The sequence below is a fragment of the Nipponia nippon genome, unplaced genomic scaffold (genome assembly GCF_047370975.1).
Source record: "Nipponia nippon isolate SJK-2023a ecotype South Korea unplaced genomic scaffold, ASM4737097v1 scaffold_16, whole genome shotgun sequence".
NCBI lineage: Eukaryota > Metazoa > Chordata > Aves > Pelecaniformes > Threskiornithidae > Nipponia > Nipponia nippon.
In genome coordinates, this window is record NW_028262332.1 from 6,535,975 (window position 1) to 6,562,374 (window position 26,400).

Genomic DNA, 26,400 nt, shown 5'->3' on the forward strand with positions numbered 1-26,400 from the left:
AAGAGTGTTGGTTTTGGTTTTTTTATTAAATTTAACGAGGAGCTCCTTTCCCAGACTGAAGGGTAATAGAGTAGTAATGTTAAGTCTGGAATAGTTTTCGTGCTATTTTTTTTCTATTTTGATCAAAATTGTGGTGGAGGAAAAGTCTAATTATTTCCCCCTTTCCACCACCTTGTCCATTTCCAGGCCAATTTCAGAGTTCTTTTTAATCCGAGATACCAGCCTCATTCCTAACATCCTGTGGTTTGAATACACAGTCACAAGAGCAGAGGCAAGGTAAGTGATCTTGAGGGGTGGAGGAGCTGTAGCTGGTTTGACTTGTTACATGTAGTTATTAATTTATCTTCTAATATGTAGATAGTTGCTGTGGGTAGAGTAGTGCAGAGTAAAGAAATACCAAGTTGTGGGTTAACCACTGCATCTGGAAGGTGAGTCTGTGGGGAGTGTTTGGGATTAAAGAATGTTTTGTTTAAATAGTATTTCAGCTCCCTAGCCCACGTTCTTTGCAAGCAATTGTTTATAATCTTGCATCCACATGTCAGCTTGTGCACACTTAAGACACGATGGATGTTCTAGGACTGTAAAGAGTAGGAAGGACTATTCTGCTTTTTGAGTATGGTGGGGGCAGCTTTATTTTTGTGTGGAGCTAAGCAGAGCCTGACTTTAATCTTCCTATATTTTGTCCCCTGGTTTGCCGCAATGCCCTGTGATAGGGTCGGGGCCGCCTCTCTCACCCTGCCCTCTGTGTTGCCGTTGCAGAAACAGACAGCGCAAGCTGGGTACGAAGCTCCAGTGACTCGGGAAGTGCGGGAACCAGAGCGCACGTTTTAACGGAGACGGACAAGAGCAGAGACCTGGGAGCAGCAAGGAGCCTTTTAACAGACGGACCAAAGGAACAGGCAGGGACCATACCCAAAACCTGAAAGCCTTTGCTCTGCTTTAGCAGCAAGCTGGATGCTCCCTGATGCATGTGGGACCGTGCAGGAGTAGAAACTCATTTTCAACACAGATGCACATTGCCAGTTGGAATGTACCATCGTGTCCACGTCAGGGGAGGGGGGAGAAAATGCCTGGTGTCATGTTCAGGGGAGGGAAACCCAAAAATGAATCCTTTCTGTGACTTTTTTTTTTCCAGCATGAAATATACGCACTATTTATTTATTTTTTTAAATGGAACTATTGTTTTTGGGGTGGGTGAGGCATTGTGTGTTTTGGTTTTGCTTTTTGTTTGGGTTTTTCTTTTTGGAAGAAGATGACAAAATTAATCTCAAGTTGATCATACTTAATTAGGGCTTTTAATTTTTAAAAACTTCTTAGGAGGGAGGGGGACAAGGATGGGGTGACTTGGGCAGATGGGAGAGGAAGGCTTCCTTTCCTTTCTGCAACCACTTTGGGAGATCAAAATCAATTCCAACTGCACTTTGTACAGATGGAAAGAAAGACTAAAGATCTGATTTTTAACACTAGTGACGGTTCTGCAGGGAAGCCTGCACGGATACCATTAAGGGGAGTGTGTGTGTAAAACAAAGGAAAAACTGAAATATACTGACTATTTTTTTTTTCCACTGCTGCTCCTGTTGTGTAATTAGCAAGAGTGTCTCTCTCAGAATCTCTTCTAGGTGGCAAGATTATCATACATATCTCACATTTATTCCATCTCTTCCTTTATACTTTTATTACCTCAGGGTTGCTGTGATCTGTACAGCTTCTGTTGTTGTACTGAGTGTGCTACCGATGGCACCAGAAAGCCCGTTGGTTATAAGCAGTGCTGTGCTCCAGTAAGAGTCAGCCCAAAGCCTTACAAAATTCAGTTGCTAGTCTCTGTCTTAAGCACTGGATTTTTAATTTTTCTCTGTTAAAGCTTAAGGGAGGGATTTTTAAGAATGAACAAAGTGACAACCGTAAACGAATAACAAGGCAAATGACTAATAACTATCTCAGCTGTTGTCTGAATTATTTCTCAGAGAGTCCTGTTAGAATCCAACCATGAACTCAAGTAGTGAGCTTATCCTACCAGTTATTACAGTGGCTTGGTCGGGGTTCTGCAGTAGTAACCTTGAACGCCGAACTGCAAGCACGTTTTGCTTTCCATCCTTCTTCCATTCCGATTCTTCATGTGGCCAGTCAGCTCTCTGGATGCTGTGTCTCTGTGGGAGTGTGCCTGCCATCTGTGCGTGCTGGTGATGTCTACGACTTCTGTGATCCATGAGTTAACCTGGCAAGGGCTATACTCAAAGTGCTTCAGGGCTGTGCATGGACACTTTCTGTATTTCTGGCATATAATGCAGCAGTTCAAGTGTAACTACAGGGGAGTACTTATTCAAAGCACAATTGACTTGAACTTTCACAGATAAAGGACAGCTTCTGAACTGGCTCAAAAGTCATCGGTGTGCCTTCGATGCAGTCATGTGAGCAGAGGTAGAATGACTGTCACATCCCAGTCTTGCTGCCTGTTTTACTAGCTCCACTTTAATCAGACTCCTGCATTATAAAGCTGCTTGAAGTGAGATGTGTTTCCGTCCATCTTGATTTTTTTTTTTTTAAAGTTTTCATCTGTGCCTGTTGCCATAGGAGTTTCTGTGTTCGTATGGAGCGGGAGCTGCTGTAGAAAGTATTGGACAACCAGAGTGTTAACTGTAGAAAGCGGTGATCCTGATCTAGGAGATCAAGAATGAAGGCTGTTTAAGTTGCTGTGTTTAAGTAGCTATGGGTAGTAAACTAACTGTTTTCAGTTGTTACAGCAAATATATTTTTTTTAAAGAACTGTTTAGTATTTGCATAACATGAGCAATCCTGTTAACATCTGAAGGACCTGAGCGCTGGATCTGAAGGTGCATCAGAATAAAGAGGCATCTTGCAGCTTTCACAAGGACACTTGATCTGACTTAGAACAGCTCTATTAAAATGAGACAGGACATCAGATAGGCCACGTGACATGGTGGTACCGTATGTTTCGGTTTGAAAGCTGGTACTAATCACTTATGTCTTGCAAAACCCATTTATTTTCTCTTTATATCTCTTGTAAGTTAACTCAGAAAGCCAGAAGGGAGATCATGGCTCTCTTCCCCAAGGACAAGGCTGAGAGAGTGGATTGTTTCAAGAGTGGCTAGCACTTCCCTAGCCTCTCTTAAGCTGTTGTGACAGACTGCTGGAAAAATTGTATGTGGAAGCACCTATTGAGAACTAGAGATAGGGAGGAGGTTTCATCTCCTTGTGGAGAGCGGTGTAGTGTAAAAAGCTGTTCTGCTTCATGTTGCCTTCAAACCCAAGCTTCCCACAGTAATGCTTAGGAGTAAGGGAGAAGAAGAGCTCTTGTAAGACACTATAATAAACTCTTCTCTGTTCTCTGTGAGTTGTTTGTAATCTGCATCTTCTGCCTACTTTTGCTGTACCTTTCCAGAAATCTTTGCAATACTTGATATAGTAGAAATTCCTTAGTGATCCCATGGATTTTCTTAACTAAATGGTGCTGTGCAGGAAAAAGATTTGAGCTCTGCCTTATTATCCTACACTTGTACGAAGTCTCCTGCCACTAGTTTTCTGAAATGGAATATTTTCTTTGGAATATGTGGCTTTGCAAGCGGATGCTTTCTGTTCCTCCCCTGTACTCAAGGGGGCTGGATGGAGATACTAAGACAATAAAAGGAAGGTGACAGAATGCTGTGGTTCACTGTTCTTGCTCTCCCCACACAAACGTCCTCCCATAAGGGTAGTTATGTAGCTTCTGCAGTGTCGAAGGAGATGTAAGCCTTTTTGTAGCACTTATCTGTTTATTGTGTTTCATTTTATTCAAAGAACATTTCAAAACTTTGCATGACATGGATTACACTACTGAAACAGTATTTAACACAGCTAACCAGCAAAGCATGCAACACTACCAGGCTGTGTCATAAATTGCACTCATATGCCAAGAGTTATCCGAATATCTTCAGTCTATGCATTTCTTAAATTATTTGTTCCTAATTGGTAGTTTTTCTGGAACTTGAGTTTCTTGTACTTAATGTGCCTTTAAGACAATGGACATCCCTTGATAAAACAATCGGAAACAGGGAGAATAGTATTCAGTAAGTTGACACTGAAAAAATCAAGAAGGTATGAATCGGAAGGACATCACATTTTAGAACTTGTACAATAAGAAAAGACTTTTTAAAGGAAAAACCTTGTAATGATTTTAGTGTCCTTTCAAGCACTTACAAAAATCAGCTTCACTCATCTGAATTTCAGCTCCATGTATCATTAAGGATATGTTAAATGGTTTATGAATCTTGTATCTCTTTCAATGTGATAGCCTGCTTCTTGCAGCTGTACTCTGCTGAAGCTAGTGGGATATCCAGATTTAGATGCAGAATAGATCAATCCCATCTTCTGGGATACAGTCACAGCAGCGCACACTTCTGCTTAATCTTTAATAGGCACTTTCCTTTGAGAGCCTTCCCCTTCGGCACTTTTCTACTTCTGTCTTATCAGTCTCAAATACTTAAGTGGCAATACTATAGCATCAGTGGTTGAAGGCATTGTGGACAGGGAAAAATAACTCATCCCCTAGCAATAGAGGTTGATTCAGTATGGGGGGAGGATTACTTTGGCAAAAAGAGTATTTTTTTCAATGTAAAAGGCTCCATAAACCCAGATGTTGTTCCAGCAAGGTTTGGTCTTTTATGTAGTATTTACACAATCGCTTACACCATGATAATACTGAGTGTCCTCTTGCAGTTTTTAGCCTAATTCATACAGAGGAGTCAACAGAGCAGGGATGCGTGCTCCCAGGTTTGTAGTGCTCCTACTGTGGGTTGTTTTTGGTTTTTTTTTTTTTTTAGACTATATCACTCCATTCAGGATTCTTCTCAAAGATCAACTAAATCCATGTAGATGATGTGAAAGTGGCAGTTCATACAATCACTGGCTGTGCAGGTGAGTTTCAGTTAAATTTTCCTTTTTAAGGTTTATTTAGGTATAAGATAGAAGCTTTGAAATAACATCCTTTTAGGAAAAAATGCAGCAGTGTTGGCTTGTGTCTTCCAAGAAGCAAGTTAGAATGATTTTTTTTTTTTCCTTTCACTTTAGAAAGGTTTAGTGCAAATTTCTTCATATATGTTCACCAAGGCACTTTGATCATGTCCCTTGCTGTTCAATGATCAGAAAAGTAGCAATTATGATCAAATATTTCCCTGTAACAAAAGAGGCAATCAGACTCCTAATGCTTCTTGTTTACGGTGGTGTCCCAGCAGCCATGTCTTGAAGGGGGTGCAATTTAAATATTAAATTCTTGTTGCAGAAATAGCATTAGCATTCTTCAGTACCATACAGCTTTACTAAATAAAAGTATAGTCAGGAGCTTGGATTCTGGCACATTCATTGGGAGTAGTGCTTAGAAAAATTCCTATCCTAAAATTGTATGTTAATGTTTATATATAATCTTTTACTGTCTCAAGTTTGAACATGAAAACACTATCATGAGGTCATTCTCTCACAGAATAGAGGTGGCACAAATCTGAGTAATGTTGCAGTAAGAAAAAACTCCCAAGAGTGGCAGAAAAGGCGCAGTACTGTTAACTGCGGGAACAGTGGCTGCCGCTGTGGACAAATGTCTACAGTGCCCACATGTTCTCGGCTTTTTTCCTGCTTTTCAAGATTTTTCTGCCTTGTTAAAGCAGAGTGATGTGAAAGAAGTGTGATTCTGCAGCTGTTTTTCCTTCGGCTCTAACAGATTTGAATTCTGTGGGCCAGAAACAGATGTATGTTCTGGAGTTCCTAATCAGAAACATTCTTATTTGTCCACAACTTAGGCATAACACATTATGCACAAATATGTTGTTTCTGAAAGAAAGGTATAAAACCACCTTGGGTTAACATGTGTGCCCTGAAGGAGACTAGGCATGTGGCCTTCTGGGTAATAACAGAAGGTCAGCATCTGTTTCTTTTCCTCAGTCCCGAAGAAAGGTACAGTGAAGCAAGTGTCCTGCTAAATGCATAGGCAATCCCTTCTCATCTCTCCAAATGTTAAGGTACATAAAGCCAAAGCCAGCAAAACCTGTGCAAGAGAAAAGTTTTGTGGAAGCTTTGCGGGGGAAAAAGCTTTACGTTGAGCCTGGAGATCCATGGCTAGGACCACAACAGCAAGCTTAACAAAAAGCCCAGAACAACAACAACAACAAACAAACCACCTTAGTTTGTAGAGAATGATAATCTGTTGTTAATAGGGTCAGTGCAACAGAAAGGAGATCCCAGCATCCTAAAATGAGGGGAAGGGAACATTCCCAGGCCTGTAAAGCATGTAATGGTCGGAGTGCCTGGGATAAGTAGTGTAGTGCAGTGCACTCTAACTGCTCCGACTTAAGAACTTCTTTCTCCCCTTGCCAAAGGTCAATGGTGACATTTTACTGGAGCAGCAGAAAAATCTTAAGTCGAGTTTGAGAGATGCTGTGCTCTTCAGAGGACTAAACCAGTAAAAAGACTTGGTCTTACAGTAGTTCCATCATATAGTAAACATTCCTTGTTTTTCCTGGAGAACTACCTTCCTCACCAAATGGAGTTAGATACTAGGAAAGGACTGTATTCTGTATTTCTGTATTCCTTTACAGTAAGTCCCATAAAATCATATTTCAGTCCTCTCTGAGGACCAGAAGGTGCACTTTGCGTTGATGGGAGAGAACCAATCAGTTCTACTTTGGCTTAAGACACTGTTTCCTCTCACCACTAATATCTGCAGATGACTATTCTGTAACCTCTTGCTGAAAACAAATGGTAGATGTCCTCCTAGGTTCCAGGGCAAGCTGTCCTCTCAATCATTTTCTGAGGAACTGGGAACTTCAGTGCATGAGGGATAGCCCCTTTAGTTGGGGGTTTTGTATCATGTTTGCCTCTTACAGTTTGGATTTGGGAGTGGCCTGGAGCAAGACCCTCATGTCTAGCAGTGCTTTCTCCAGATAATGTGCCATGCGGGCTGCGTTTGTGTCAGCACAGCTGTTGAATGCTGAAATTGCGAAGTTGATGTGTTCATCCATAGGGTTGTAACAGATTCCATAGCCATCTGGAACTACGGGACCAAAACACATCACACAGTCTGTCTTTGCTGGGACCTGTGGAGACAATGTGATTAAAAACTTCTAACCAGCCAGAGAAATGTAGCCATCAAATGCTAACAGCTCTGTCAACAGAAGAAGAAACTGCCACCTCATGAAAATGCTCTAGAAGAGGGCCTCTTTGGTCAGACCCACCTACCACCACACACATGCTGGATTCTGCCATTCGGTATCAATGTGTTTTCCTATGCGTTTGCAAAGGAGTACTTCTCCCCAAGATAAGCTTGTAGTAAGTCACAAGCAGAACTGTATCGGTAAGAATCACAGCACAGCAGATGAACGTAAAGCTATTCTGGCTGCTAACTTCAATTGCTATCGCTTGCAGGAAGACACCAAATGCTTCTGGTGATCTTGGCCTTGGTTATCCTGGTGTTTTACAAAGGTGAGAGGAACTGTGGCAGCTCTAAGATCAGATCTGCAGCTTTATGGGATTGGTAGCAGGCTTAAAAATTTCTGTCCCCAAATGAAGACTAGTTTCAAACAGAAGGAAATGAAGGAGAAATGCAGACAAGAAAGGCAGTGAAAATAAACAAGGAGAGCATTTCCGTCTTTGCTCAGATGAGTCCTACCTGGCTGGTTGAGAGATTGAAGTGCATTGCAACAGCATATGCTGTGTCCATGAACAGTTCAGGCATGCTCACTAGGTCCTCGATAGCTTGAAGCTTCAAGCCTAGGAGGTGGCGGTCTATTGCATTGCCCCTTATTGCCTGTAAGGAAGGAAGACTAGATGAAAGCCTGTCTAGCAGGCAAGTGAGCAAAGCTATCAATTTCTTTGTTTTAAGAAAAAAAGCACTTTAAAAAAATCTCTTAAGTGGTTAAAGTTAGAAGGAAACTAGATCTTGCTTTTAGGACCTATAGTCAGTCTTGTTTGTAAGGACTGTGAAATTAGGCACACAGTGGAACCAACCTTACAGTTCCTGCCCATGGGCTTCCTCTGGTTTAAGGGGTCCTCATGCAACTGTGGCATTTATCAGCAACAGTGAGAACTGAAGCTATTTTCATATTTGATTCTCTCCTTTAGGCCAGCCACAAGGGACACCTAAACCACTAGCTAGAGAGCAAGCATTCAGTCCGTGGTCTAGAGCACTGTCAGATCAGAGTTAGACATGTGCAACAGCACTGATGCCCACATTGCTGTGTCAGCAGAGAAAGCTCTTAAGGCCTCGTCTTTCACCAGAACCCCCATTTGCTATGTAAAACCCCAACTCTGTCGGCATAGAGGACACTCACCATATCAGTGTATTCTCTGTGGGCCTGGGTAGCTCTCCTCAGCAAGTCTGCCTTCTCCTGGTCCTGAGAACACACAGATCTGTCTGTAAGTTTCTCTGCAGCACGGAAAACCTCATTTTGGCTGTTCCTCTAAGATGGAGGGCATTTCTGCCTTGTGTGTCTGTACTACACTAATTTTTAGATTTACTAGATTTAATTTTTAAATCTAGTAATTTAATTTTTAAATAATCTTGTTTGGCTGTGTTACTTCATTCTGAATGGTGTTGTCCATCCATCAGTAGCAGAACTTAGTTTGAGTAGCTAAACAGACTTTTAGAAGGGACATACTTCTTTCTGGTGGAATTAGAAATGTCCACATGTTGCTTCCCAGGCTTTCCATATACGTGAAAGGAAAGCCAAATGAAACCCAAGGTGTGTAACTATATACTCCAAGCTATGTTTTAGCTCAACTTCATATCGGGTGCGGTTCTGCTTAGCTGAAACCAGCTGACACAGGGTTAGCCAAATAAGCAGCTTTCCTCTTTTTTTCTGGAGTGGAGTCCTCTTACTCCACTCCTTTTTGATCCTTACCGATTTGTCAGGGCTGTCCATTGATTGCACAAACTTAAGAGAGTCTACAGAAGTGGAGCGGATGGTGTCTGTACGGCCCAGGCGGAACATCCTTAGTGATGCACTCTCATACGTGGCACAGGAGTGGCCGTACATCCTGTAAGATGGAGGAGAAAGTCACAGAAGTGAGTTTCTCCTGAGAGGAATGGCCTCTTGTGAAACAGAAGAACTGGGGGGAAGGGGAAGACTGTATGTGAGTGAGTCCCACTGACAGCTGATCTCTGATGCTTCCTTACTACAACTGTATGCACACAGAGGGGTTAATCTCACCTGTTGCTTGGCAGCTGCCACAAGAGAGATTTGCTGTTCGACCCCAGCGCATGGGGAGAACATGGGACTTAGGAAGCAGGCCATAGCAGCCTGCAAGAGACTCGGCTGTGACACCTTTATCAAGCTCACGTATTGGAGTCTTATGGTGAAGAGGTTGAGAAGCTACCTGTTGGTGGTCTTACCTGTAATATGCTAGCTGCAAGGCCAGCTGGATAAAAGCATCAGGACTTATCTTCTCTGACTTGGGGAAGGTTTTTCCAAATTGATGAAAGACCATGACTTTGATATCCAGGTCTTCAACCATTCTGCAAGGAAAGAAAGATAAAGTATTCCTTTGCCTGTTGCTTGTTCTTGTAACGTAAAAGTATGGACTTTGCTTTCTCAAGGCTCAGAGAGAAGAGGCTATTTGGATCTGGTCTATGCAGGGACAGAGAGAGCTCAGTCACGCACAGACTTGTGTGGGCAGCAGTATGGAGATGAGCTTTTTTGGCCACTACTGAAATCTTCACCAGGTTACATGGGTGTGTGTGCGTACGCTCTAGTATCCCTAGTTAGATCCAGTAAAGCCTTGCTCTTTCTCAGTGAAGTGGGATGGATCAGCAATTACCCCCTTCCAGCACCTTTGACTTGATTCCTGGCAGGTGGCTTTAGTGTGCTTTTCAGCTAGGTTCAATGTTGTTGACCCAAGAAGTCCCTGGGAAAACTCCCTGGCTGCAGTGGGGGAAGCCTCATTTAAACCACCGACACATTCCAAAGGGGGACATGAATTACTCAGTCACTCACCACTGCTTCATACTTACATGTTGAGGTTCTGCTTTGCCTTCTCTATGTCACTCTTGATTTCTGGGGTGATGTTAAACCGGAGCTTTCTGGGCATTGGCAAAGGAATCATGGGCGATCTTACCAGCTCAGGTTTCTTCCTGCATAGAGAAATGATTGTTTAACCAGACCTTTGACATGAAGCTCAGCTAAGCACACCAGAGCCCAGGTAGAAATGCACAGGGAGATCTTCCCTAACACCTTGTGATGCTAGTCACAGGCTGAAAAATTCTTCACAGTGCCCTTGCAGGGTTTTTTGAAGGGTATGAATGAAATGTCTTCTGTGCCTTCTGCCCAAAAGAAACACCTCTCCCAGGCAAAAGTCCTGTTAACTCTGAACAGTGTAATTCTCTGAAAATGGAAGCAGTAGCAAAACTTATCAGAGTAGCTTGTCCACTCAGTTCCCTTATGAATACAAGAACTGCAATACCTAATTAGCAAACCGCTTCCCTTTCTCCAGAACAAATTCCTAGGAGGTGAGCTGTGAAGAGGCATGTTCTGGGGGAGCAGGTGGTTTAAAACCTATCTCCAATGCTGAGGAAAAGTAGAGGAGGCAGGACTCACGTGTACTCCACGATGTGATCCAGAAGAGCAACAATGGGTGGGCCTTCTGAGGGAGCATGTTCGTATACGAGACCGCAGGAGCCATCTTCAGCAACGATGAACTACAAGAGAAGCACAAGAGGACAGTGATGAAGACAGACATCCAGCGTGCGAAGCAGGAGCTATCCAGAGAGATCTTAGTATCTCACTGCTCTGTATCAGAATGGACAGCGATCCTATCCTTGTGCGCTGGAACGGTAACACAAAGGCCTCATTGAGCCAAAGAGCAGTGGAAGCCTTTCAGCGGGCCTCAAAGATCTGATAGCGCTGTTACAGTTTTGCAAAATTAAATGGATAAGAGCATGCCTGATAGATATATTGGTGTGCTCAGTGCCCTGGCAATAGAGTGGTTCAGTGGGTTTGATTTACTTAGATGCAAACACAGTACAGGAATAATATCACCATGTGCTGGCTTACCCTTTTCAATTAGCTGGAACATCTAAGCTTTATCCTATCAATGAAGAGTTCCAAATAGGAACAAAATAGCTGAAAACGTTACGAAGAGTTCATCAGATATGAGAAGAATCTTTTAAAGCACCATTGCTACTATCCATGAGCCAGGGTACACCAACTAATGAAGGAGAAGCTTGAATAGCAGCTGTTGTTGAAAGCTCTTGACAGGATTGAATGGAGAAGAGATCAGAGGGATGCCCTGGGATGGCAGCTGATGATTGAAAAAAAAAAAACCAAACAAAAAACCACCCAACAAAAAAAAGCCATTGGGCAGCTTCTGGCAGAAACAGGAAAAGTGACAAGCCTAGAGGAGATACAAAGAACAGACCTCCCTATGTTTGGGCTGCCTCCAAGCAGACGAGGCATTGTTCACTGCAGGCAGAAAATTGATTTACAAGGAACACAAAGAACTGCTACACTGAATAAGCGTGGGCAGAGGCAGTAAAAGAAACAAAAGTCCCTGAGGCAGGAATGAGTGTTTGTGGTGACTGCAAGGGAAACCATAGGATCTCATACTGTCAGCCACCACGCCTTGTCTCCCCTATTTCTCCACGTTCTTGATATAAGGAAAACTTTCCTGCAAAAGGTTTCTGGGATTTCTTGGACCTTTGTAGTTTCAGGAAAAAGCATCTCCTCCAGACTCGTGTCTCTAGCATCTTTAGAGCATCAGCACTTACCTGAAGGGTTTTGTCGAACCATCGGTTCCCACTGTTCCAGCGACTGCCTCCGCCATGCAGCATCTGAGCGGCCACACGGCTCTTGTAGATGTCCTCAGACACCCGTGGCATAGGCGCATCAAGGCAGACAGTGCAAATGCTCTTCTCAATTGTACGCACAGATTCCTTGTTGGTCTTATCTGGGAGAGAAATGAACAGCAAATAAGAAACGGGAGTTGAAAAACTTGCATTTTAATTGGAGGGAGATTTAAATTTGAAGGAGCAGGTTGTAAGGACCCAGAGTGGTTGGATTCCCATTGTACTTCAGTGCAATATTGGTCATTTAGGGGTGTATACAGTAATTAAGATTGTAGCCAGCCGGGTTGTTACAGATGCAAGCACGCTGCGTTCACCTTCCTTTTTTCGTGTTTCATACATCCCACCCTTTGCAAGGCAACAAACTCTAGGATTTCAGGTCTGACAAACCAAGCTTTGGACTTCACCTATGTACCTTCCAAAACAGAAATAACAATACTTTGCAATGAAATCAAGTTGCTTCTTTGAGGTGGAAAGCTCACGTTATCTGTCCAGAACAAGCTTCCAAAGGAAAGAACTGAGCAGAGCACAGCAGAGCGGTGAGGTTGGTAGTTCAAAAGCATTCGTGGTGTTTGTTAGCACTTGCACGTGTTAGGGGCTCTACAGACCTTTCAGAAGGTTGTTGTAGGCTTTTGCCCAGCTGTTTCGGTGGTTGGTGGTGAGGATCCCAATAGGTTCTTTGTTCGTTTGGAGGGAGGTGTTCCATATCTTCTCCAGCTGAATGAAGAGCTGGTCAGTGGTCAGGGGGCTTCCATCACTGTTGTAAACATCTAGCTCAAAGAACTGAAGGTGAGAAGAGTGGACAAGGACAGAGAAGAGACAGAACATGAGAGAAGATCTTTATTGTCCAGCCCCAGAAACAAGGAACAGCCACTTTGAGGAAATAAGACCTGACCTAAGAACTTGGCTTGCAAGCAGACCTTTGAAGGATGCTCAGAATTGAGAGACCCAAGTCCAACTTCCCTTGCAGGGCATAAATACAGTCCAGGTTTTAAGAAGCTCAGAAACCATGGTAATGAGGGCCAAAACACACGAGGAGTTCCCATTTCTGAGACTCACCCATGGTGGCAGGGTTTGTTACCCAGTTTCCACTTGGGATTTCCAATTCCAGACACGATCTCTGGGCTTTGAGAGACAGGAATTGCAGGGACAAGAAACAGAGGAAGAGAGTGTTTTTCTGCCTCGTAGTCTGTTGGTCACACATGGCACTCCCAGTTGTTGGCCAGCTAAGGCCAAAGGGGATGAAGGGAGCAGGAACGAATCCCTGGTGAGGCAAACCTCGTGGGCAGAGACTTTCTGTTGTTCCCTTTTCTCTGGACCACAGCTAGCTGAAAGGGACACCTGCAGCTACACGAACCTCCTTGAAAGCTCAGGAGCTGCCGTACCTGGAAGTTGTGAACCACTGTGATGTGTCTGGACTGCTTTTTGCCTTTGGCATAGTTGACAATGGAGTCCCGCTTGGGCCCGGGAATGCGGCAGGATGAGAGGATCTGGTAGTACTGGTTCATGCAGAGGGGCTTCCCACCCATGTACTCCACTGGGAGGGTCTCACTGGAGACACAGCAGGGTAAGGAGGAAGGGGAAGAGAAACAGCAGTGAGAAGGCCTGCGCTCCCCATACAAGACAGGCACAGGCTCAGCCATGCAGCTCCTGTCACTCACCCCAGCGAGACCTAAATGTGTTGGTGCTGACGGTATAAAAAAGAGCCATTCTTCCCTATTCCTACCAGCTTTCCTAGTAGGGACTACAAAAAATGTCTGTTTGCCAGCCTTTCATTTGGAGAGGGGAACAACACTATCTTCTGTGTAACACCAGAGAAACAGATCTCTGGACCTGCTACGTAGCTTAGCGTACGCTGTGTTGTCTGCAGAGACTCCAGGGCACAATGTACTGGGAGATGTACTGTTCCCAGTGAAATGGCAGAAAGAGGTTTTCAGCTATAATCTTGAGTGGTGGGTGTCTGATGTGCTGTCTATGACTCACGAACTGGACTGGGACTCGATCGGTTACTTGAGTGGTCATATTCCAACTACCCTTCTCATGTCTGGCCCTGAGCCTTGTCTGAATGTGGATGTAAAGGTGTGATGTTGGTAATCTGTTGGTAAACATATTTTTGGACTATAAATAAGGCATGTTCAGCAGAGGTTTGTTGGTGATCAGAAGAAAAGGGGTAGGGAGGAACAAGCTTCTCTAGAGCTCATCCTGTCTAGCTGGGAGATGAGAAACACCAGAAACCCAGACGGAGAGAAACAAATTCCTGCTGCCTGAGCTGTAACTTGTTTTGTGGGCAAACAAAAGTATGTAGCTCCACAGGACTGTCAGTCAGGCTCACTCCCTCTAAGCACGTACACGTGCCAATGAAAGTAGTAAGGCAAACAAAGAACATGAAGAAAGAAAAGTAAATTTGCTTTTTTCCAGTGGTGGTCACCTTGGCAGTGAGCGGTGATGTTGATTACAATATCTCTTTTCAAATATGTGCTGTCTACTCTTGCCTTTCTATTTGGAAGGGAGATTTACTGACTAGGCTCAGCCTCTCTACGACAGTAAGGAACATGTGAGAAGTCAGGAGGGTCACTAACTCACTTGTCAATCATGGTCTTGAAATCCAGGATGCCCTCGATCATCTTGGCAGCAAACCTGGAAAAATATCAAATGTTACAAGTTGAGATTCAAATGCAGAACATCTGGGGCTGAGGAGCTAGGTGAGGAGGGCCAGCCGAGCTTCTCTCTGCTCCTTAGAAAGTTCAGCCTTTCTGCCAAGCCCCTGTGGTGCCCATCTCTGGTTAGCTGATACAGCCACTCCGGGGTTGTGATTTGAGACGGCTGCAGAGTCCCACCATGTAGTACTTTCTTTTTTTTATGTATCTTACTGTATAACCAAGGACTCTGGACAACTTTCAAGAAAGCAGGCTTCAGTCCAGATGCATAAATGACCTTCTAACAGCAGCATTTTTTACTGACGTGTTGTGATTTTATCACATCCTAGTTCTGAGTCTTAGCATTAAAACAGCACCAAGAAAAGGGGATTTCTGCCCTTCCCTGTCCAGGGGCCACCTCTGAGTTTCAGGCCAAGATGCAGCTGTATCTCCCTGCATCCAAGACTCACCATTGCTGACTTAGTTCCTACCTGATGAACATTCTGCTGCTAATGCAACTCTTAAGAGCATGCCTCTGGCACTGAGGGATCTGAAACAAATGCAGACATGCTGCACGCTGACACCGAGCCGCTGTGTTTACCAGGATCAACATAAACACTGCCAACGCCAACTCCCAGCAGGGAGGGAGGCTGTGACAAGCCACATCAAACCGCTTAGCTTGGGAGTGACAGGTTGGCCTACTCTGACCTGGGAGCTCCCACCCACGCATGGGAGGAAGGAGGCAGGAGGTCACTGTGACAAGAGGTTGCAGACAGCTGAGCTTCAAAGGCTTTAAAGTGGTGCAAGCATTTGGCGTTTGCAGGCAGCGTCATCTAGATTTGCTCAGCCTACCCATCCCTAGTAAAGATCAAAGGATGCAACTTCAAGAACCTAAGGGCTGTTAAACAAATAAGGCATCCTGCAAAGTAGTTTTCAATGAAAATTTCTCAGCCTTATTGCAAAACCTGAGCAAGTAAAACAGCTGGCGAACGACAGTGAGAGAGCCTGTGTTCCTTTCCAGAGAGCAAACAGCGTGGGAGCAGAGTTAGGGCTTGAGGGGGAGACGAGGGAGAGGTTAGCTGACTTGTTTTCAGCCAGCAGTGTTGCCAGATTAAGAAATGGAGAACTCCACTTTCTAAACTTGCCTTCTGTTTCTGAAGCTTTAGTCTCAAGCCATGCTGTCAAACTTCTTTCTGCAGCCACAAACTATACAAACACGCATTTAAATTGTATTTTACACGGGAGCCCAGATTCTCATGCAGCTGCTTGGTTCCACTGGCTGGGCCACTGGTAGTGCTCCAGATCTTATCTTCTATTTGGATAACTTGAGAGTGAATAATATAAGAAAGAGCTTTCAAAGCTGTTTGCCCAGTCTCGCGCTGTCCCTGTGAGGCTCGCCCTCTGCACCGCTGCTCAGGTGTATCCAAGGGAGCGGAAGGGAGGATTTCTTCTCAGCCTTGCTGCTCCCCTGGCTGGTACTTCTGATCTGCCAGAGCAGTGATGACTGGTAACTGTGGCAAAGGTAACCCTGCATAAAGGTCAGTGCTCAAGTTTTGCAGGTGGATTTAACACAGTCGTAGTGGTTAGAGCCCACAAAGAAGAGAGGACGTAGCAGGGTTTGGTTGTAAGGAAAAACTGGGGGTGGAGAGAGGCTGGTGACTGTGAAGTTTTCCAAGCCATAAATCCACAAGTGAAATGACACAACAGGGGACAGTCCCCTGCGGGAACAGACTGGCTGACAGTCCCTGCAGCAGGTTCCCCCATCCCTTTAAACTAGCAAACTCCAGAGGCATTTCTGATTGGTCTCCCTTACGTGCCTGGGCTAGTTTTTATGCCTCCTTTAACTGCACACACAATCTTAGCCCCTCATAGTCTTTAACATGTCATGTATATCCTCACAATGCCTCCAGCCAGCAATGTGGCCATCTTGCAATTAAGATCTGTGCTAGAGCAAAGACCAAAACCTAGGTTTTTAGTCCCAGTTTAGTACCTGAGCCACTGGACTCTTTGGTTTTCCCTCTTGATGAAGTATTTAATCTGGTGCAACCAGGAGCCTCCTCACAGCACGGCAGCCGTTCCTTATCTGTGCAGCCCTCTTGCACAGCACAGACAGCTCTCAAACTTGGGGACCATGTGCTAATTGCTCTCTTTCCCAATCAGCCTGAACATCCTCCTCCCTGTCCAGCAGAGATAGCTCATCCCATCTGAAACCTAGGGGAAGGTAGAAAAGGACTTTACCTCAGCTGACCTTGCCGATCCAGAAAATCCTGCTTAGGTAAAACCACACCGGGGCTGGAGTGGACCACAACTGGCAGGCGATACTCCAGGTAAGCCGTCTTCAGCCACCAGTCTGAGAGCTGGGACGGAGAAAGGCAACATGCAGGCACGGCGTCTGCTGCTGTTTGACCCAAGCCCGGCTGAACGGTCTCAGCATCCTGCCCCCAGCTCTGTCCCACAGTTTGCAAACTGTTTGGGTTTTATGCTTTGAACGTGGAAGGGGGGTACAGGGGGATTTGAGCAAGGCAGCGGGGGACTTTTGGTGCAGGGCTTGAGCAGAGGGTTTCCTTCAACTTCTTGGGGCAGCTCTGTGATGCTAACAGGTTAGAGGCTTCAGCAGCCACAGACAGGGTCAGTGACTCCCTGTTCTGCCATACCCAAGTCCTGGTGAGGAGCTTGCACAGCTCAGGGAGGTCAGCAGCAGACTGGTAATGAAGGTGATGCCATAAAAACACAGGCACCAGTGGATGCAGCCAGGACATTGGAGAGGTGTGCATCAGACCTCCACCCTCCCTAAGCAGAGCCTGGGGGCAGAGTCCCGACCTACCCAGTTCTCTGTTTTCTTGGCTCTTCTCTCCAGGCCTTTCTGCAGCCTCTCCCCGACGCCTCCCGGCTTGCGGAACTCAGCCACCAGCTCCTGCGTGTGGTTCAGCTCCTCCTCGCTGATGATGGGCTGCAGGGCCAGCAGGTAGCGGTCCAGCGTTTGCTGGAGCGGTGGCACGGGGAGATGGGGCAACGCTTCCTGATGAAGTTGGAATCTGCCTGGGATCTTGCCTAAAGCTGTCGGCTTCAGCAGGCCGTAGGGCCTGGCCTGCAAAGCACAAAGCAAATGTCGAGACAAAACTTCCCCTCGATGTGCACGAGGTAGCAAATAACCTGGATCTGGGAGTCTCCGTTCCAACCCCTCTGAGCACACAAAGCGCAAATGCAAGGCGCAGGTCTACTGACTGCGTGCTAGAGATGGTTGTAGGACATCCAGAAAAGCTGCAAAAGAGAAACTCGATCTCTCAAGATACTGATTCTCAGCTCATCAGAGGAAATGCTGCCAGGATAATGATACATCTCCCACTCTCTGGGTGCTTTCCAGCTGAGAGTCTCCATGCGTTTGACAAAGTCAAACCCTTCCATCCCATGGTAAGCGGGAAGAAAGTAAGTTGTGAAAGAAATATTCATCTTATGTACTGTCAGAAACTGTTTCATTACTTCTTGCAACAGCATAAGACCAGAAAGTTAAGCAGAACCCTTGTGCCAAATCAAACTACCATTTGGGCTTTGAGGAGACAGAATTTAGATAAGTTTAGGGCAGGATTAAAATGCCTCTTCTCTGACTGGCCAGGGATCGTACATCACCAGCGACGGTCAGGGAAGGACTGGCTGTGATGTGTAGGCCTTGGAGCAATGCTCCTTTATGCTGGTGAACCTCCCAGTTACTGGAGGACACAGCTATATTAAGAGAACCTCTGTCCAGTTGTACCAGTACAGGACTGGCCAAATTACAGGAGCCTTTGGAGAGGGAACAGGGAGAGCTGTTCAGGAAATTGTGGGTGATGCCAACAGGCTCCTGGGATCCAACAGGGTCATGTGGGAGTGAACGCCTTAGAAAGCACCGTACCATTTCTCTGAGCGGAGGAATGAAACAGAACAAACCCAGCTGCTAACCAGGAAATGAACTTGCCAGTTTTCCCCCAAAAGAACATCATCCTCTTGGGTGAACAAGGTTGGACACCCTTTGGCTTGAAGACATTTAAATTGTACTCCAGAGGTTTTGAATTCCCTCTGCTCTTCCCCCTCTGTTGGATCAGACACCCTCCTACAGGACTCTGGACTTTGCATCCTCAGTACACTGAGGATGCAGAGCCAATGAGAACATGCCCTTTGATTTCCAAGGCAATGAGAAAATAGCTGTCCCCCCACCTCCTCCCAGCAGCTAAGCACAGAGAAGAAAGAAAGAGTTAAATCTGCAAGGTGGAAAAGCCTCTGCGTGGTGCTGAGCCCCCAGAGAAAATGCTCTATGCTCTTTGTAGGACCCAGCAAGAACTACGAGATCAAGGTTTGGAGGAGGAATGTTAAAAACAAGAGAAGGGGGAATTACTGAAGCATGAAAGAAGAGTGGGGCTGGGAAGAAATGAAGGGTGTTAATCATGGCAGTGTGGGCATACTGTACCTTCTCTGCTTGCTTCTGCTTCCTATCCATGGCTGGTAAGACAGAAAAGATCGTAAACCTCTCCCTCGGCCTGTCTCGGTTTCCTCTTCCACCTGACAATGTGCTGCCCGTGCAGGGCGTCACCTCGTTAGCAAACTGCCACATGACTGCTCTGATCAGAGGGGTCAAGGCCAGACACAGGCCCAGGAGAGGACGGGGGTAATCAGGCCATCAGGTTGCGTCAACTGCCATGAAGGCGCCTTTCTGGGAAGCCCTCCTGCGGCCACTGACCGGCAGTCCTGCATTGCCCGGTCGGTGCTTGCTGATCAATACCGTCTGGGCAGAGTCTCTCTCTGATCGATAGCTCTGGGCCTCCAGTCACGGCCGAAGTGAAGGTGCTGGGGATGTTGTTCCCTCAGCCTTTGCCTGCACCATGAAACTACAGCGGCCGTTGTGAGAGAAGCTTGAACATCAGGCAGGAGAGACCCCAATTTACATCCTGGAAGCAGGTGATGCTGTGGGCTGTCACCAGATGGGACAAGCTGCAGGGAGGACTTATGCGGGCGATGAGGAATTTAGTCCCTTTGCTCAGGCAAAGGTGGCCAGAGAGTGTGAGATGCGGCCAGCTCTTCCACAGGAACTGGACAGTGACCCAGCATCACTGCAGGCGATGGCAGGATTAGTGGGAGATGGGAGGAAATTCAGTTGGGGGCTAAAGGCGGTATCTTAACTGCCCTCACGCCCCATGCATGTGTGGTCATTATTGCAAGGTGAGACTTTGGGGTTGTCAACCCTTTAAAAAAAAAAGTATCTCCAAAGCAGGGCAACAACAGAACTGTGCAGTCACAAAGAATATCACCCCCTCCTTCGTGTCTCTCTAATCAACTCAGGGGCAGACAAGCAGAGTCTTCTACGTAGCTAAGATCAAGTATGATGATTCCAGACAAACAGTTTCGGATTTTCCCTGGGGTAACAGTGAAAATCCCAAAACAAATTAGTTGAAAACGCTGCATGTTAAAATGTAGAGTGGATTTGTATCTTTCCTCTTTGATGTCCTCTGCTTGTTTGGTTTGAGGTCAAACTCAAGTGTTTGGTGGGAGGAGGAATAGCGATCGCAGCTGAACAGAGGAGGCAGCTGGCAGCAAACAGAGCAAACAGTCCACCTTTCCCCACAAGCAACAGGGAAAACGAACACCAGCGGAGAGCGGGGCGTGCAGACATGGCCAGCTCGCGGGCTGGCATTGCTCCTGAGCCACGTTCCAATGCGGCAGATGACCTTTTCCAGAGCTGGTGGGAAATCCACCTGCAGCCTGGGGCTGGGGGGCAGGAGGAATTTCAGAGCAGTGTCTGATTCCCAGCACGGCCACAACATTTAGTGTCAGATGACAGCGGTCTGTCTTTTTCTTTTACTTTTAAATTAGAAGCCAGAGAGCCCCTCAAGCCCAGAGACAACCAGCCCTGCCTGGCCCCTGAGAAAGCGTCTCGGGGAGTGAATCCATCATGTAGCTGCTGTCATCCCGCTCTGCCTCCTCCTCCTCCCCTGGGATCCGTCAGCGTTTGCAATAACCAGTTACTAAGACCAGGCGCGGGGCTGACAGCTCTGCCTTCCCGCTGCTTGCAGGGAAAGGTGTGTTTTAAAGGCGAAGCCTGCAGCCACAGATGGCCGCTCCTTGGGCTCCCCTCGCCCCCGACCAGCCGTGGCTGCCATCCAGCCCCAAGCCCTCCATCGCCGGTGAACGCTCCACCGCGCAGCGCTGCCTCAAGGCACATGCAGAAGCCAAACCGGCTCGGAGGATTAACTTCAGCAGCGTCCCTGCCCGCCAGCCGGGATGAGCAGTGCTCTCAGGGCTCGTCCAGCGGTGGCCAAGCCCCTTCCCCCCCCTTGCAGCCGGGACCCTGGCCCCAGAGGAACGCGGGCCTGCGGCCTGCCCCGATCACCGTCCCCCCGGGCCTGGCCGGGGAAGCCCTGCTTCTCCTCCGGCTTGAGGGAGCGGTGCCGGGCCCCGACAGCAGCAGTGCCGGGGACCGGGGCAGGGTGGGCCTCTGTGCCGGAGCCTTCCCGCGCCCTCTGCTCCCCTGCCCCTCCTGAACGCCTCCCGGCAGCGGGAAGCGGCGGCCCCCGCCGCACAACCGGCCCGTCACCGTGGCCCGGGCCCGAGCCCAGGTCGCCGCTGACCGCCGGCGGCTCCTGCCCGTTGTCGGGGCCCGGGGCCGGCCGTGTGCCACCTGCCCGGCCCGGGGAACCCCTCCCGGGGCCAGCGGGCCCGCTGTCACCCTCCGGCGGGTGGCGCGGCCCGGTCGCCATCTCACGCCCCCCCGTCTCCCGGTGTCCCCGCCCTCGGAGCGCGGCCGGCACTTACCACAGCCCTCGCCACGAAGGCCAGCATGGCTCCGCGCCTGCCCGCAGCCCCGGCCCCGGCCGCCGCCCGCCGCAAGGACACCGGCGACACCGGGCGCCGCCGCCCCGCCGCCCCGCTCGGCCGCCAGGGGGTGGGGCCGCTCCGCCGCCATCTTGGAGCGGGGCGAAGCCCAGGCCGCCATCTTGGGGAAGGGCACGGTCCCGCTGTGAGGGGAGGGAGCGCCGCGGCCGGTGTCGAAGCGGGGATGCGGCTCCTCTATCAGTTGTCTTCTCCGGGAGTCGCTGAGAAGAGTCCTCCTGCTCGCCCGGGCGCGCCTCCGCTCCGCTCCGCGGACACGCACTCCTCGCGGCGCTGCAGCGCCCCGCAGAAACATGGCCGCCCCGCCGTCCTGTGTGGGCAGAAGAGGCCGTGCCCCGCACAAACATGGCGGCGGGGGCCACGACGGTGGCCGGGAGGGGCCACGCCACCGGCTGACGGCCCCGGGAGTGACGGGGCCGGGCGACGTGCCCTGCTCAAAGATGGCCGCCGGCGGCTTCGGCGTGTCCGGAGGTGAGAGGTGAGGGTGGCAGCGGCGGTGGCCGGGCTCCGGGAAGATGGCAGAGAGCGAGCGGCGGGCAGGTGAGGGGCGGCCGGGCTGGGGGCGGCTCCGGGGCCTTCTGGGCTGGGGGATGCGCTCGGGGCCGGGGTGCGGGCCGCTGGGCCGCACGCTGCACGAGGGGGTCCTTGGGCCGGGGGCGCCGGGCCTCAGGCTGCGGGGCGGGGGGGGGCGGGTGACGGCAGCGAGCGCCCCGGGCTGCGGTGGGGTGAGGTGGGACGAGGCTTTGCTGAGGCTACGAAGGGGCCCTGGAGCTCCCTGACCCTCGGGCAGGTGGGGCGGGGAGCCCCGGCATCTCCGGGCTGAGGCCTGCGGGGCCGTGAGCTGCCGGCAGGGTCGGGGCCTGATCCCCCCCGCCCCGAGACGGCGCTGCCCGAGGGACCCGCACCCCACAGCGGGGGTCGGGGCCGGGGGAGCCTCTGTCCTGTGAGGGCTGGCAGAGTGGGGGCCCGTCCTGCGCCTCCCAGGGGCAAGGCGGCCGGGATTTAGGCTGCCGGAGTCGGGGCTCCCTGTCCTCTGTAGCCCGTTTTTGGTGACTCCGTTTCCCCGTGCTGAGACGGGTGGTGTTTGCCGGTGGAGAAGGTCCCGTCTCTGAGTTTGATTCCCCCTCCCTACATCACGAGAGTAAAACTGAAAGCGTCTCCTTTGTCCGAGTTGCCTCTCATCATAAAACCAACCCGTTCTGCTCCTGTCTCCATCACATCACTGGGTTTGGACTTGTGCTTGTCTGTCCGTTTTATAATATTGTAACCCCTGCAGCCCTCGCTGCGTTTCCTTCCTTGAGCAGCTGTGGCCTCCTCCCCAAGAGGAAACGCACAAAGTGTGTGTCAGAAGAAGCGATGGCTGAGAAAGAAATGCAAAGAGATGAAACAAGATCTGTGATGAGGCAGAGGTTGGGCTAACACCCGGATCCCCCCGGTCCGCGACACTGCCCTGGCCGCATCTCTGGTCTTTATGTATCATCTGCATTAATGGACAAGTCAGCGTTTGCCTTTTTACACCACTGCTCTGGAGTTTTTCATTGTTTTCATGTTATAAGTTCTTTTAAAGTAAGAGCTCCATCATTACGGTGCTAGTCATTGTGAGTCGTGTGCTGAATTTTCAGGAGAGAGGCACGCGTGTCTCATTTAAATTCCTCGCGCGTTGTTCCTCTTGTGCTTGTATCTGGAAGTTTTACTGTAACTTATGTGCGGGAATGAACCGAATGCCGTAACACCTGAGGCAGGTGATGAGACTGCCTCTGTTCTGTAGATGGGGAACTTGAAAGGCAGAGAAGTTAAATGACTTTCTAAGGTTATGTGACAAGTCTGTAGCAGACTCTGTGTGGTTCCTGGGACTTTGGATTCCTTTTTCCTTGCTCTGCCTGCTAGACAGCACTGCTGTGCTGCAGAAGAGGCTGCTAATGCTTCTGGGTAGTATTTTCTGTGTAAATGCAGCTAATAATATTTTAAGGAGTTGGAGCTTGGTGGTGTTTGTTAGGGAGCCAGTGCCTGGACTTGCCGTAGTGTGGAGAGCAGTCGCTGAAGTGTTGCCAGGGTGGCTGGTGCTGAGCAAATGTCTTCAGATTTTCTAGGATTAAAAAGGTGAACTGGGTGACTCTAACAGAATTCATAAATTCACATTAGCACCCAGTTTCCTTAACAGTGGTCTGCTGCACTGCCACTTGCCATTAAAAGTTGCACTTACAGGAGCATAATGCAAATTACCTCTAAGCTCATGGAGGATTTCTGGCTCTGCTGTGTCCCGTGGCGGGGCTGCCAGCTGAGAGCAGAGCTCTGGAGCGCCTGGGGCAGGGCTCATGCTTACAGCAGGGTTGGGTCCTTGATTCAGATGGCAGGGAAAAGAGCCCCTCTAATGCATTAACAACTTGCATTTGCATTAAATATTACATCCTGGGCTCTGAGAGAGCTTTAAAATTAAATGGTCTTCATAGCTTCCACCTGGAAGAGGCTGCGTCCCGGCATCCTCCAAGCCCCTGCACTGCCTGGACAGGCGGCTGTGGCTCTGGACTGCCATCTATTGAATTGCTCCAGCTTTGTCTTTGCAGGAGTTGTCCTTTTTAGAGGAATGCAGTTCAGGCTTAACACCCTAAAAACAAGGCACAGTTGGTTTGTTAGGAGAGCTCAGTGCTTCAGCACGACCTGAAGCTTGTATTCACTAGACAGAAATAATTAAACTAGCTGGATGTTGTCTTTGTTATCTCCTACACCAGCCTCTTTGTCCAGATGGGAAAAGCATCTTTAGTGGTGAAAACAAACATAAAGCCACTTTCTGAAGCCTTGCAGTATCCTTAGGAGTATATTATCCAGGGATCGGGAGGATATTGTTTGGTGAGAAGGACTTGGTGAGATAATGGCACAAGCTGGGATGGATTTGTTTGCTTTCTGTCTCCTGAGAAATGAATGTTGATTTCTAAGAAAGGAAGATAGAGGATTTCTTCTTCTCCACTGCCTCTATTTTACCTCTTTTTTTGCATCTCCTAGGCTCCTCTGAGGAGGTGGCTACTTCCCTCCAGCAGAACTTCATGATCCCCAAAAAGGAGATAAACATGGTTTCCGACATGGCCAAGTGGAAGCGCTCTCAGGTATGGCTCTGGGGTCAGGGAAAACTGGTAAGTGCTTATTATGCTTCAGTGGCAGCCAGGTCTGGTCTGGGAACAGCCATGAGGTAAAGCAGGTTTGGGCAAGTAATGGGAAATTAATTGATTTGTGTTTTAAAGCAGAAGAGTCACTGCCTGTTTGTAGGAAAACAACTTGGCAGTGAGGTGTGGAGTCTGGCAGCCAAATGCTTCGACAAAGGAGTTAGCCAGGGAGAGCCCAGAGGTTGAGGGAGACCAGAGATGCTTAAAAATTATTACTACTCCCTCCCAACACGCTAGATGAGAAGCTGATAACTATTTCATTCTACCTAGCCTGTGCATTATATCAAAACTGGATTTACCCAGTGCTGTTTGAACTCAGCTTGATCTGTACAATTACTGTACAGACGGAGAAACAGGCGTTGTAATCTTGTTTACTGACTCTTTGTTATTACTGTTGTTCCATTGTGAGCAGGGATAATAGGTGCAGGTCCTGCTGCCTGGCCTCTGAGCACCAGGCTGGGTTGATTCCTGGGGCCTTCCTACCTGGAAAGGGCTCTAGAGCCGAGGCCTCCAATTTTTGTTTACAGTATGTGTGGAGCTGGTGGAACAGGCAGGCTCTCCCCTCTCTGCCTTTGAGGGACTGGTGTGTTAGCCCAGACTTGTCCCACCTCTTAGGAGCAAGTTCTCACTTGATGACTGATCTGTGATGTCTTAAGACAAGCTTAAGTTATAGCCACGTCTCAAGCAAACCTCTGAGTGCAGCTTCCTTTGTTAAATCTCCTGGGTTTAAGGACTTGCTCCTGGTCAGGATTTCTGTGCAAGAGGGGCCCAAGGAGGGAGAGGTGGTGGTATGTTAGTCTGGTGTTTTCAAAGACTTATATCCAGTGCAGCTCCACAGCTCTGATGCTTCAAAAGCAGCAAATTTAAAGAGAAGAGCAGTGAGGAGCCTGGGCTGTCTCCCACTCCTCCATCATGCATGAACACGGGAGAAGAGTAGAAGGAGGAAAGGGAAGATAACAGCGCAGGTCTGGGAGAAGCAGTGCAGAGCAGAATGTCTAGGCACAACTGAGACTCCGCAAAAGCGAGGAATTTGAATTAGACCTGACGGGAGGCAGGGAGCTGAGGGAATGATTTCGGGGGCAGTGCGAGCATTTTTAGGATTCTCCTCTCAGTAATTTTTACAGCAATGCAGAGTTCTTAGTGCAATCGCCATCTCCCTCTGATGTCTGCCAAAAATAGCAGTAACCTCACAGCAAGCCCTGCACCCTGGGTGTCTCCAGAAAAGCAGTGTTGTGTGTTGGGAAAGGTTCCCTTGGTGTGCAGGAGTGCTCCCATGCCGCGTTGCTTGTTCAGACACACTGTGGGTATTCACTAACTCCCTGCTCTCTCGGATGTGTTTGCAGGCATACGCAGATTACATGGGCTTCATCCTCACTCTGAATGAAGGTGTCAGGGGCAAGAAGCTGACCTGCGAATATAAAGTTTCAGAGGTAGGAGAAGAGTTTGGATCCCCTTGTTTCTCCTTTTCTGCTTTTTTTTTTTTTTTGGCTCTACAGTGAATATTTCCTAGGTGAGGAATGAGTTGGCAGCTTATCTGGGAGCCAGGGAGAATAAATGCGGTTGGGTTATCCTTGGGGATGCAAATGTCAGCCTGCAATCCTTCCCCGAGGAGGCAGAGGCTCTGTGTGTGCTCGCTGGATGGGAAATCAAGCAAGTTACAAGTGGAGAGAAGCTGGTGGTGAAAAGGAGGATGATGAAAGGACATGTTTTGACCCTCTTTTCACAGCCTGGCTTCAACCAGTGATGTTTTGAAGATGTGGTATTCCCTCCTGGTTGCAGGCAAAAGGCTGAGATGTCTGTACCATTCCTGTTCTCCCACTGGCCTTTCTGTGGGACCTTGGGCAAGTCACTTGTCTTGCTGTCCCTGGCCTTGTTGCTCAGACTGTGTTAACAGCTCCGATCTCCTTGGCCCATGCTGTAGCTGAGCTAT

General features: G+C 48.3%; 3 protein-coding genes and 1 long non-coding RNA gene across 8 annotated transcripts in view; 3 read left to right on the plus strand and 1 right to left on the minus strand.

The window, feature by feature from the left end:
• Positions 1 to 4,816, plus strand: part of DOLPP1 (dolichyldiphosphatase 1) — a 17,870-nt gene extending 13,054 nt beyond the window's left edge. The window contains exons 7-8 of the mRNA XM_009476939.2: positions 187 to 276; positions 760 to 4,816. Of these exons, the coding sequence (XP_009475214.2) occupies positions 187 to 276; positions 760 to 796 (127 nt within the window). The 3' untranslated portion in view covers positions 797 to 4,816. The remainder of the gene's footprint in view (positions 1 to 186; positions 277 to 759) is intronic.
• CRAT (carnitine O-acetyltransferase) lies at positions 8 to 21,807 on the minus strand. 4 transcript variants are annotated; one of them, XM_087753060.1, is made up of 15 exons: positions 21,235 to 21,415; positions 18,896 to 18,987; positions 17,279 to 17,542; positions 16,693 to 16,811; positions 14,402 to 14,455; positions 13,204 to 13,369; positions 12,427 to 12,601; positions 11,744 to 11,922; positions 10,575 to 10,675; positions 9,992 to 10,111; positions 9,374 to 9,496; positions 8,883 to 9,018; positions 8,313 to 8,375; positions 7,652 to 7,789; positions 8 to 7,079 (listed from the first exon to the last, which is right to left on the minus strand). In XM_087753060.1, the coding sequence occupies exons 1-15, from the start codon at positions 21,413 to 21,415 to the stop codon at positions 6,864 to 6,866; spliced, it is 2,127 nt and encodes a 708-aa protein (XP_087609186.1). In that variant the 3' UTR covers positions 8 to 6,863. The 4 variants fall into 4 exon arrangements, with proteins under 4 accessions (XP_087609186.1, XP_087609183.1, XP_087609185.1 ...); XM_087753057.1 differs by having other exon boundaries at positions 18,896 to 18,998; positions 21,235 to 21,370; XM_087753059.1 differs by lacking the exon at positions 18,896 to 18,987 and having other exon boundaries at positions 21,235 to 21,378.
• LOC148056232 (uncharacterized) lies at positions 7,105 to 16,721 on the plus strand. The gene is made up of 3 exons (XR_015703697.1): positions 7,105 to 7,311; positions 7,408 to 7,464; positions 16,615 to 16,721. It is a non-coding gene; the product is annotated as an uncharacterized LOC148056232 (long non-coding RNA).
• PTPA (protein phosphatase 2 phosphatase activator) overlaps positions 21,679 to 26,400 on the plus strand; it is a 28,215-nt gene continuing 23,493 nt past the window's right edge. Inside the window, exons 1-4 of one of the 2 annotated variants that reach the window (XM_087753074.1) lie at positions 21,730 to 21,852; positions 22,617 to 22,878; positions 24,313 to 24,413; positions 25,814 to 25,900. In XM_087753074.1, coding sequence (XP_087609200.1) covers positions 24,354 to 24,413; positions 25,814 to 25,900 — 147 coding nt within the window. In that variant the 5' untranslated portion in view covers positions 21,730 to 21,852; positions 22,617 to 22,878; positions 24,313 to 24,353. Of the gene's footprint in view, positions 21,853 to 22,616; positions 22,879 to 24,312; positions 24,414 to 25,813; positions 25,901 to 26,400 lie in introns of both variants that reach the window. The other variant, XM_087753072.1, reaches the window with a different exon arrangement.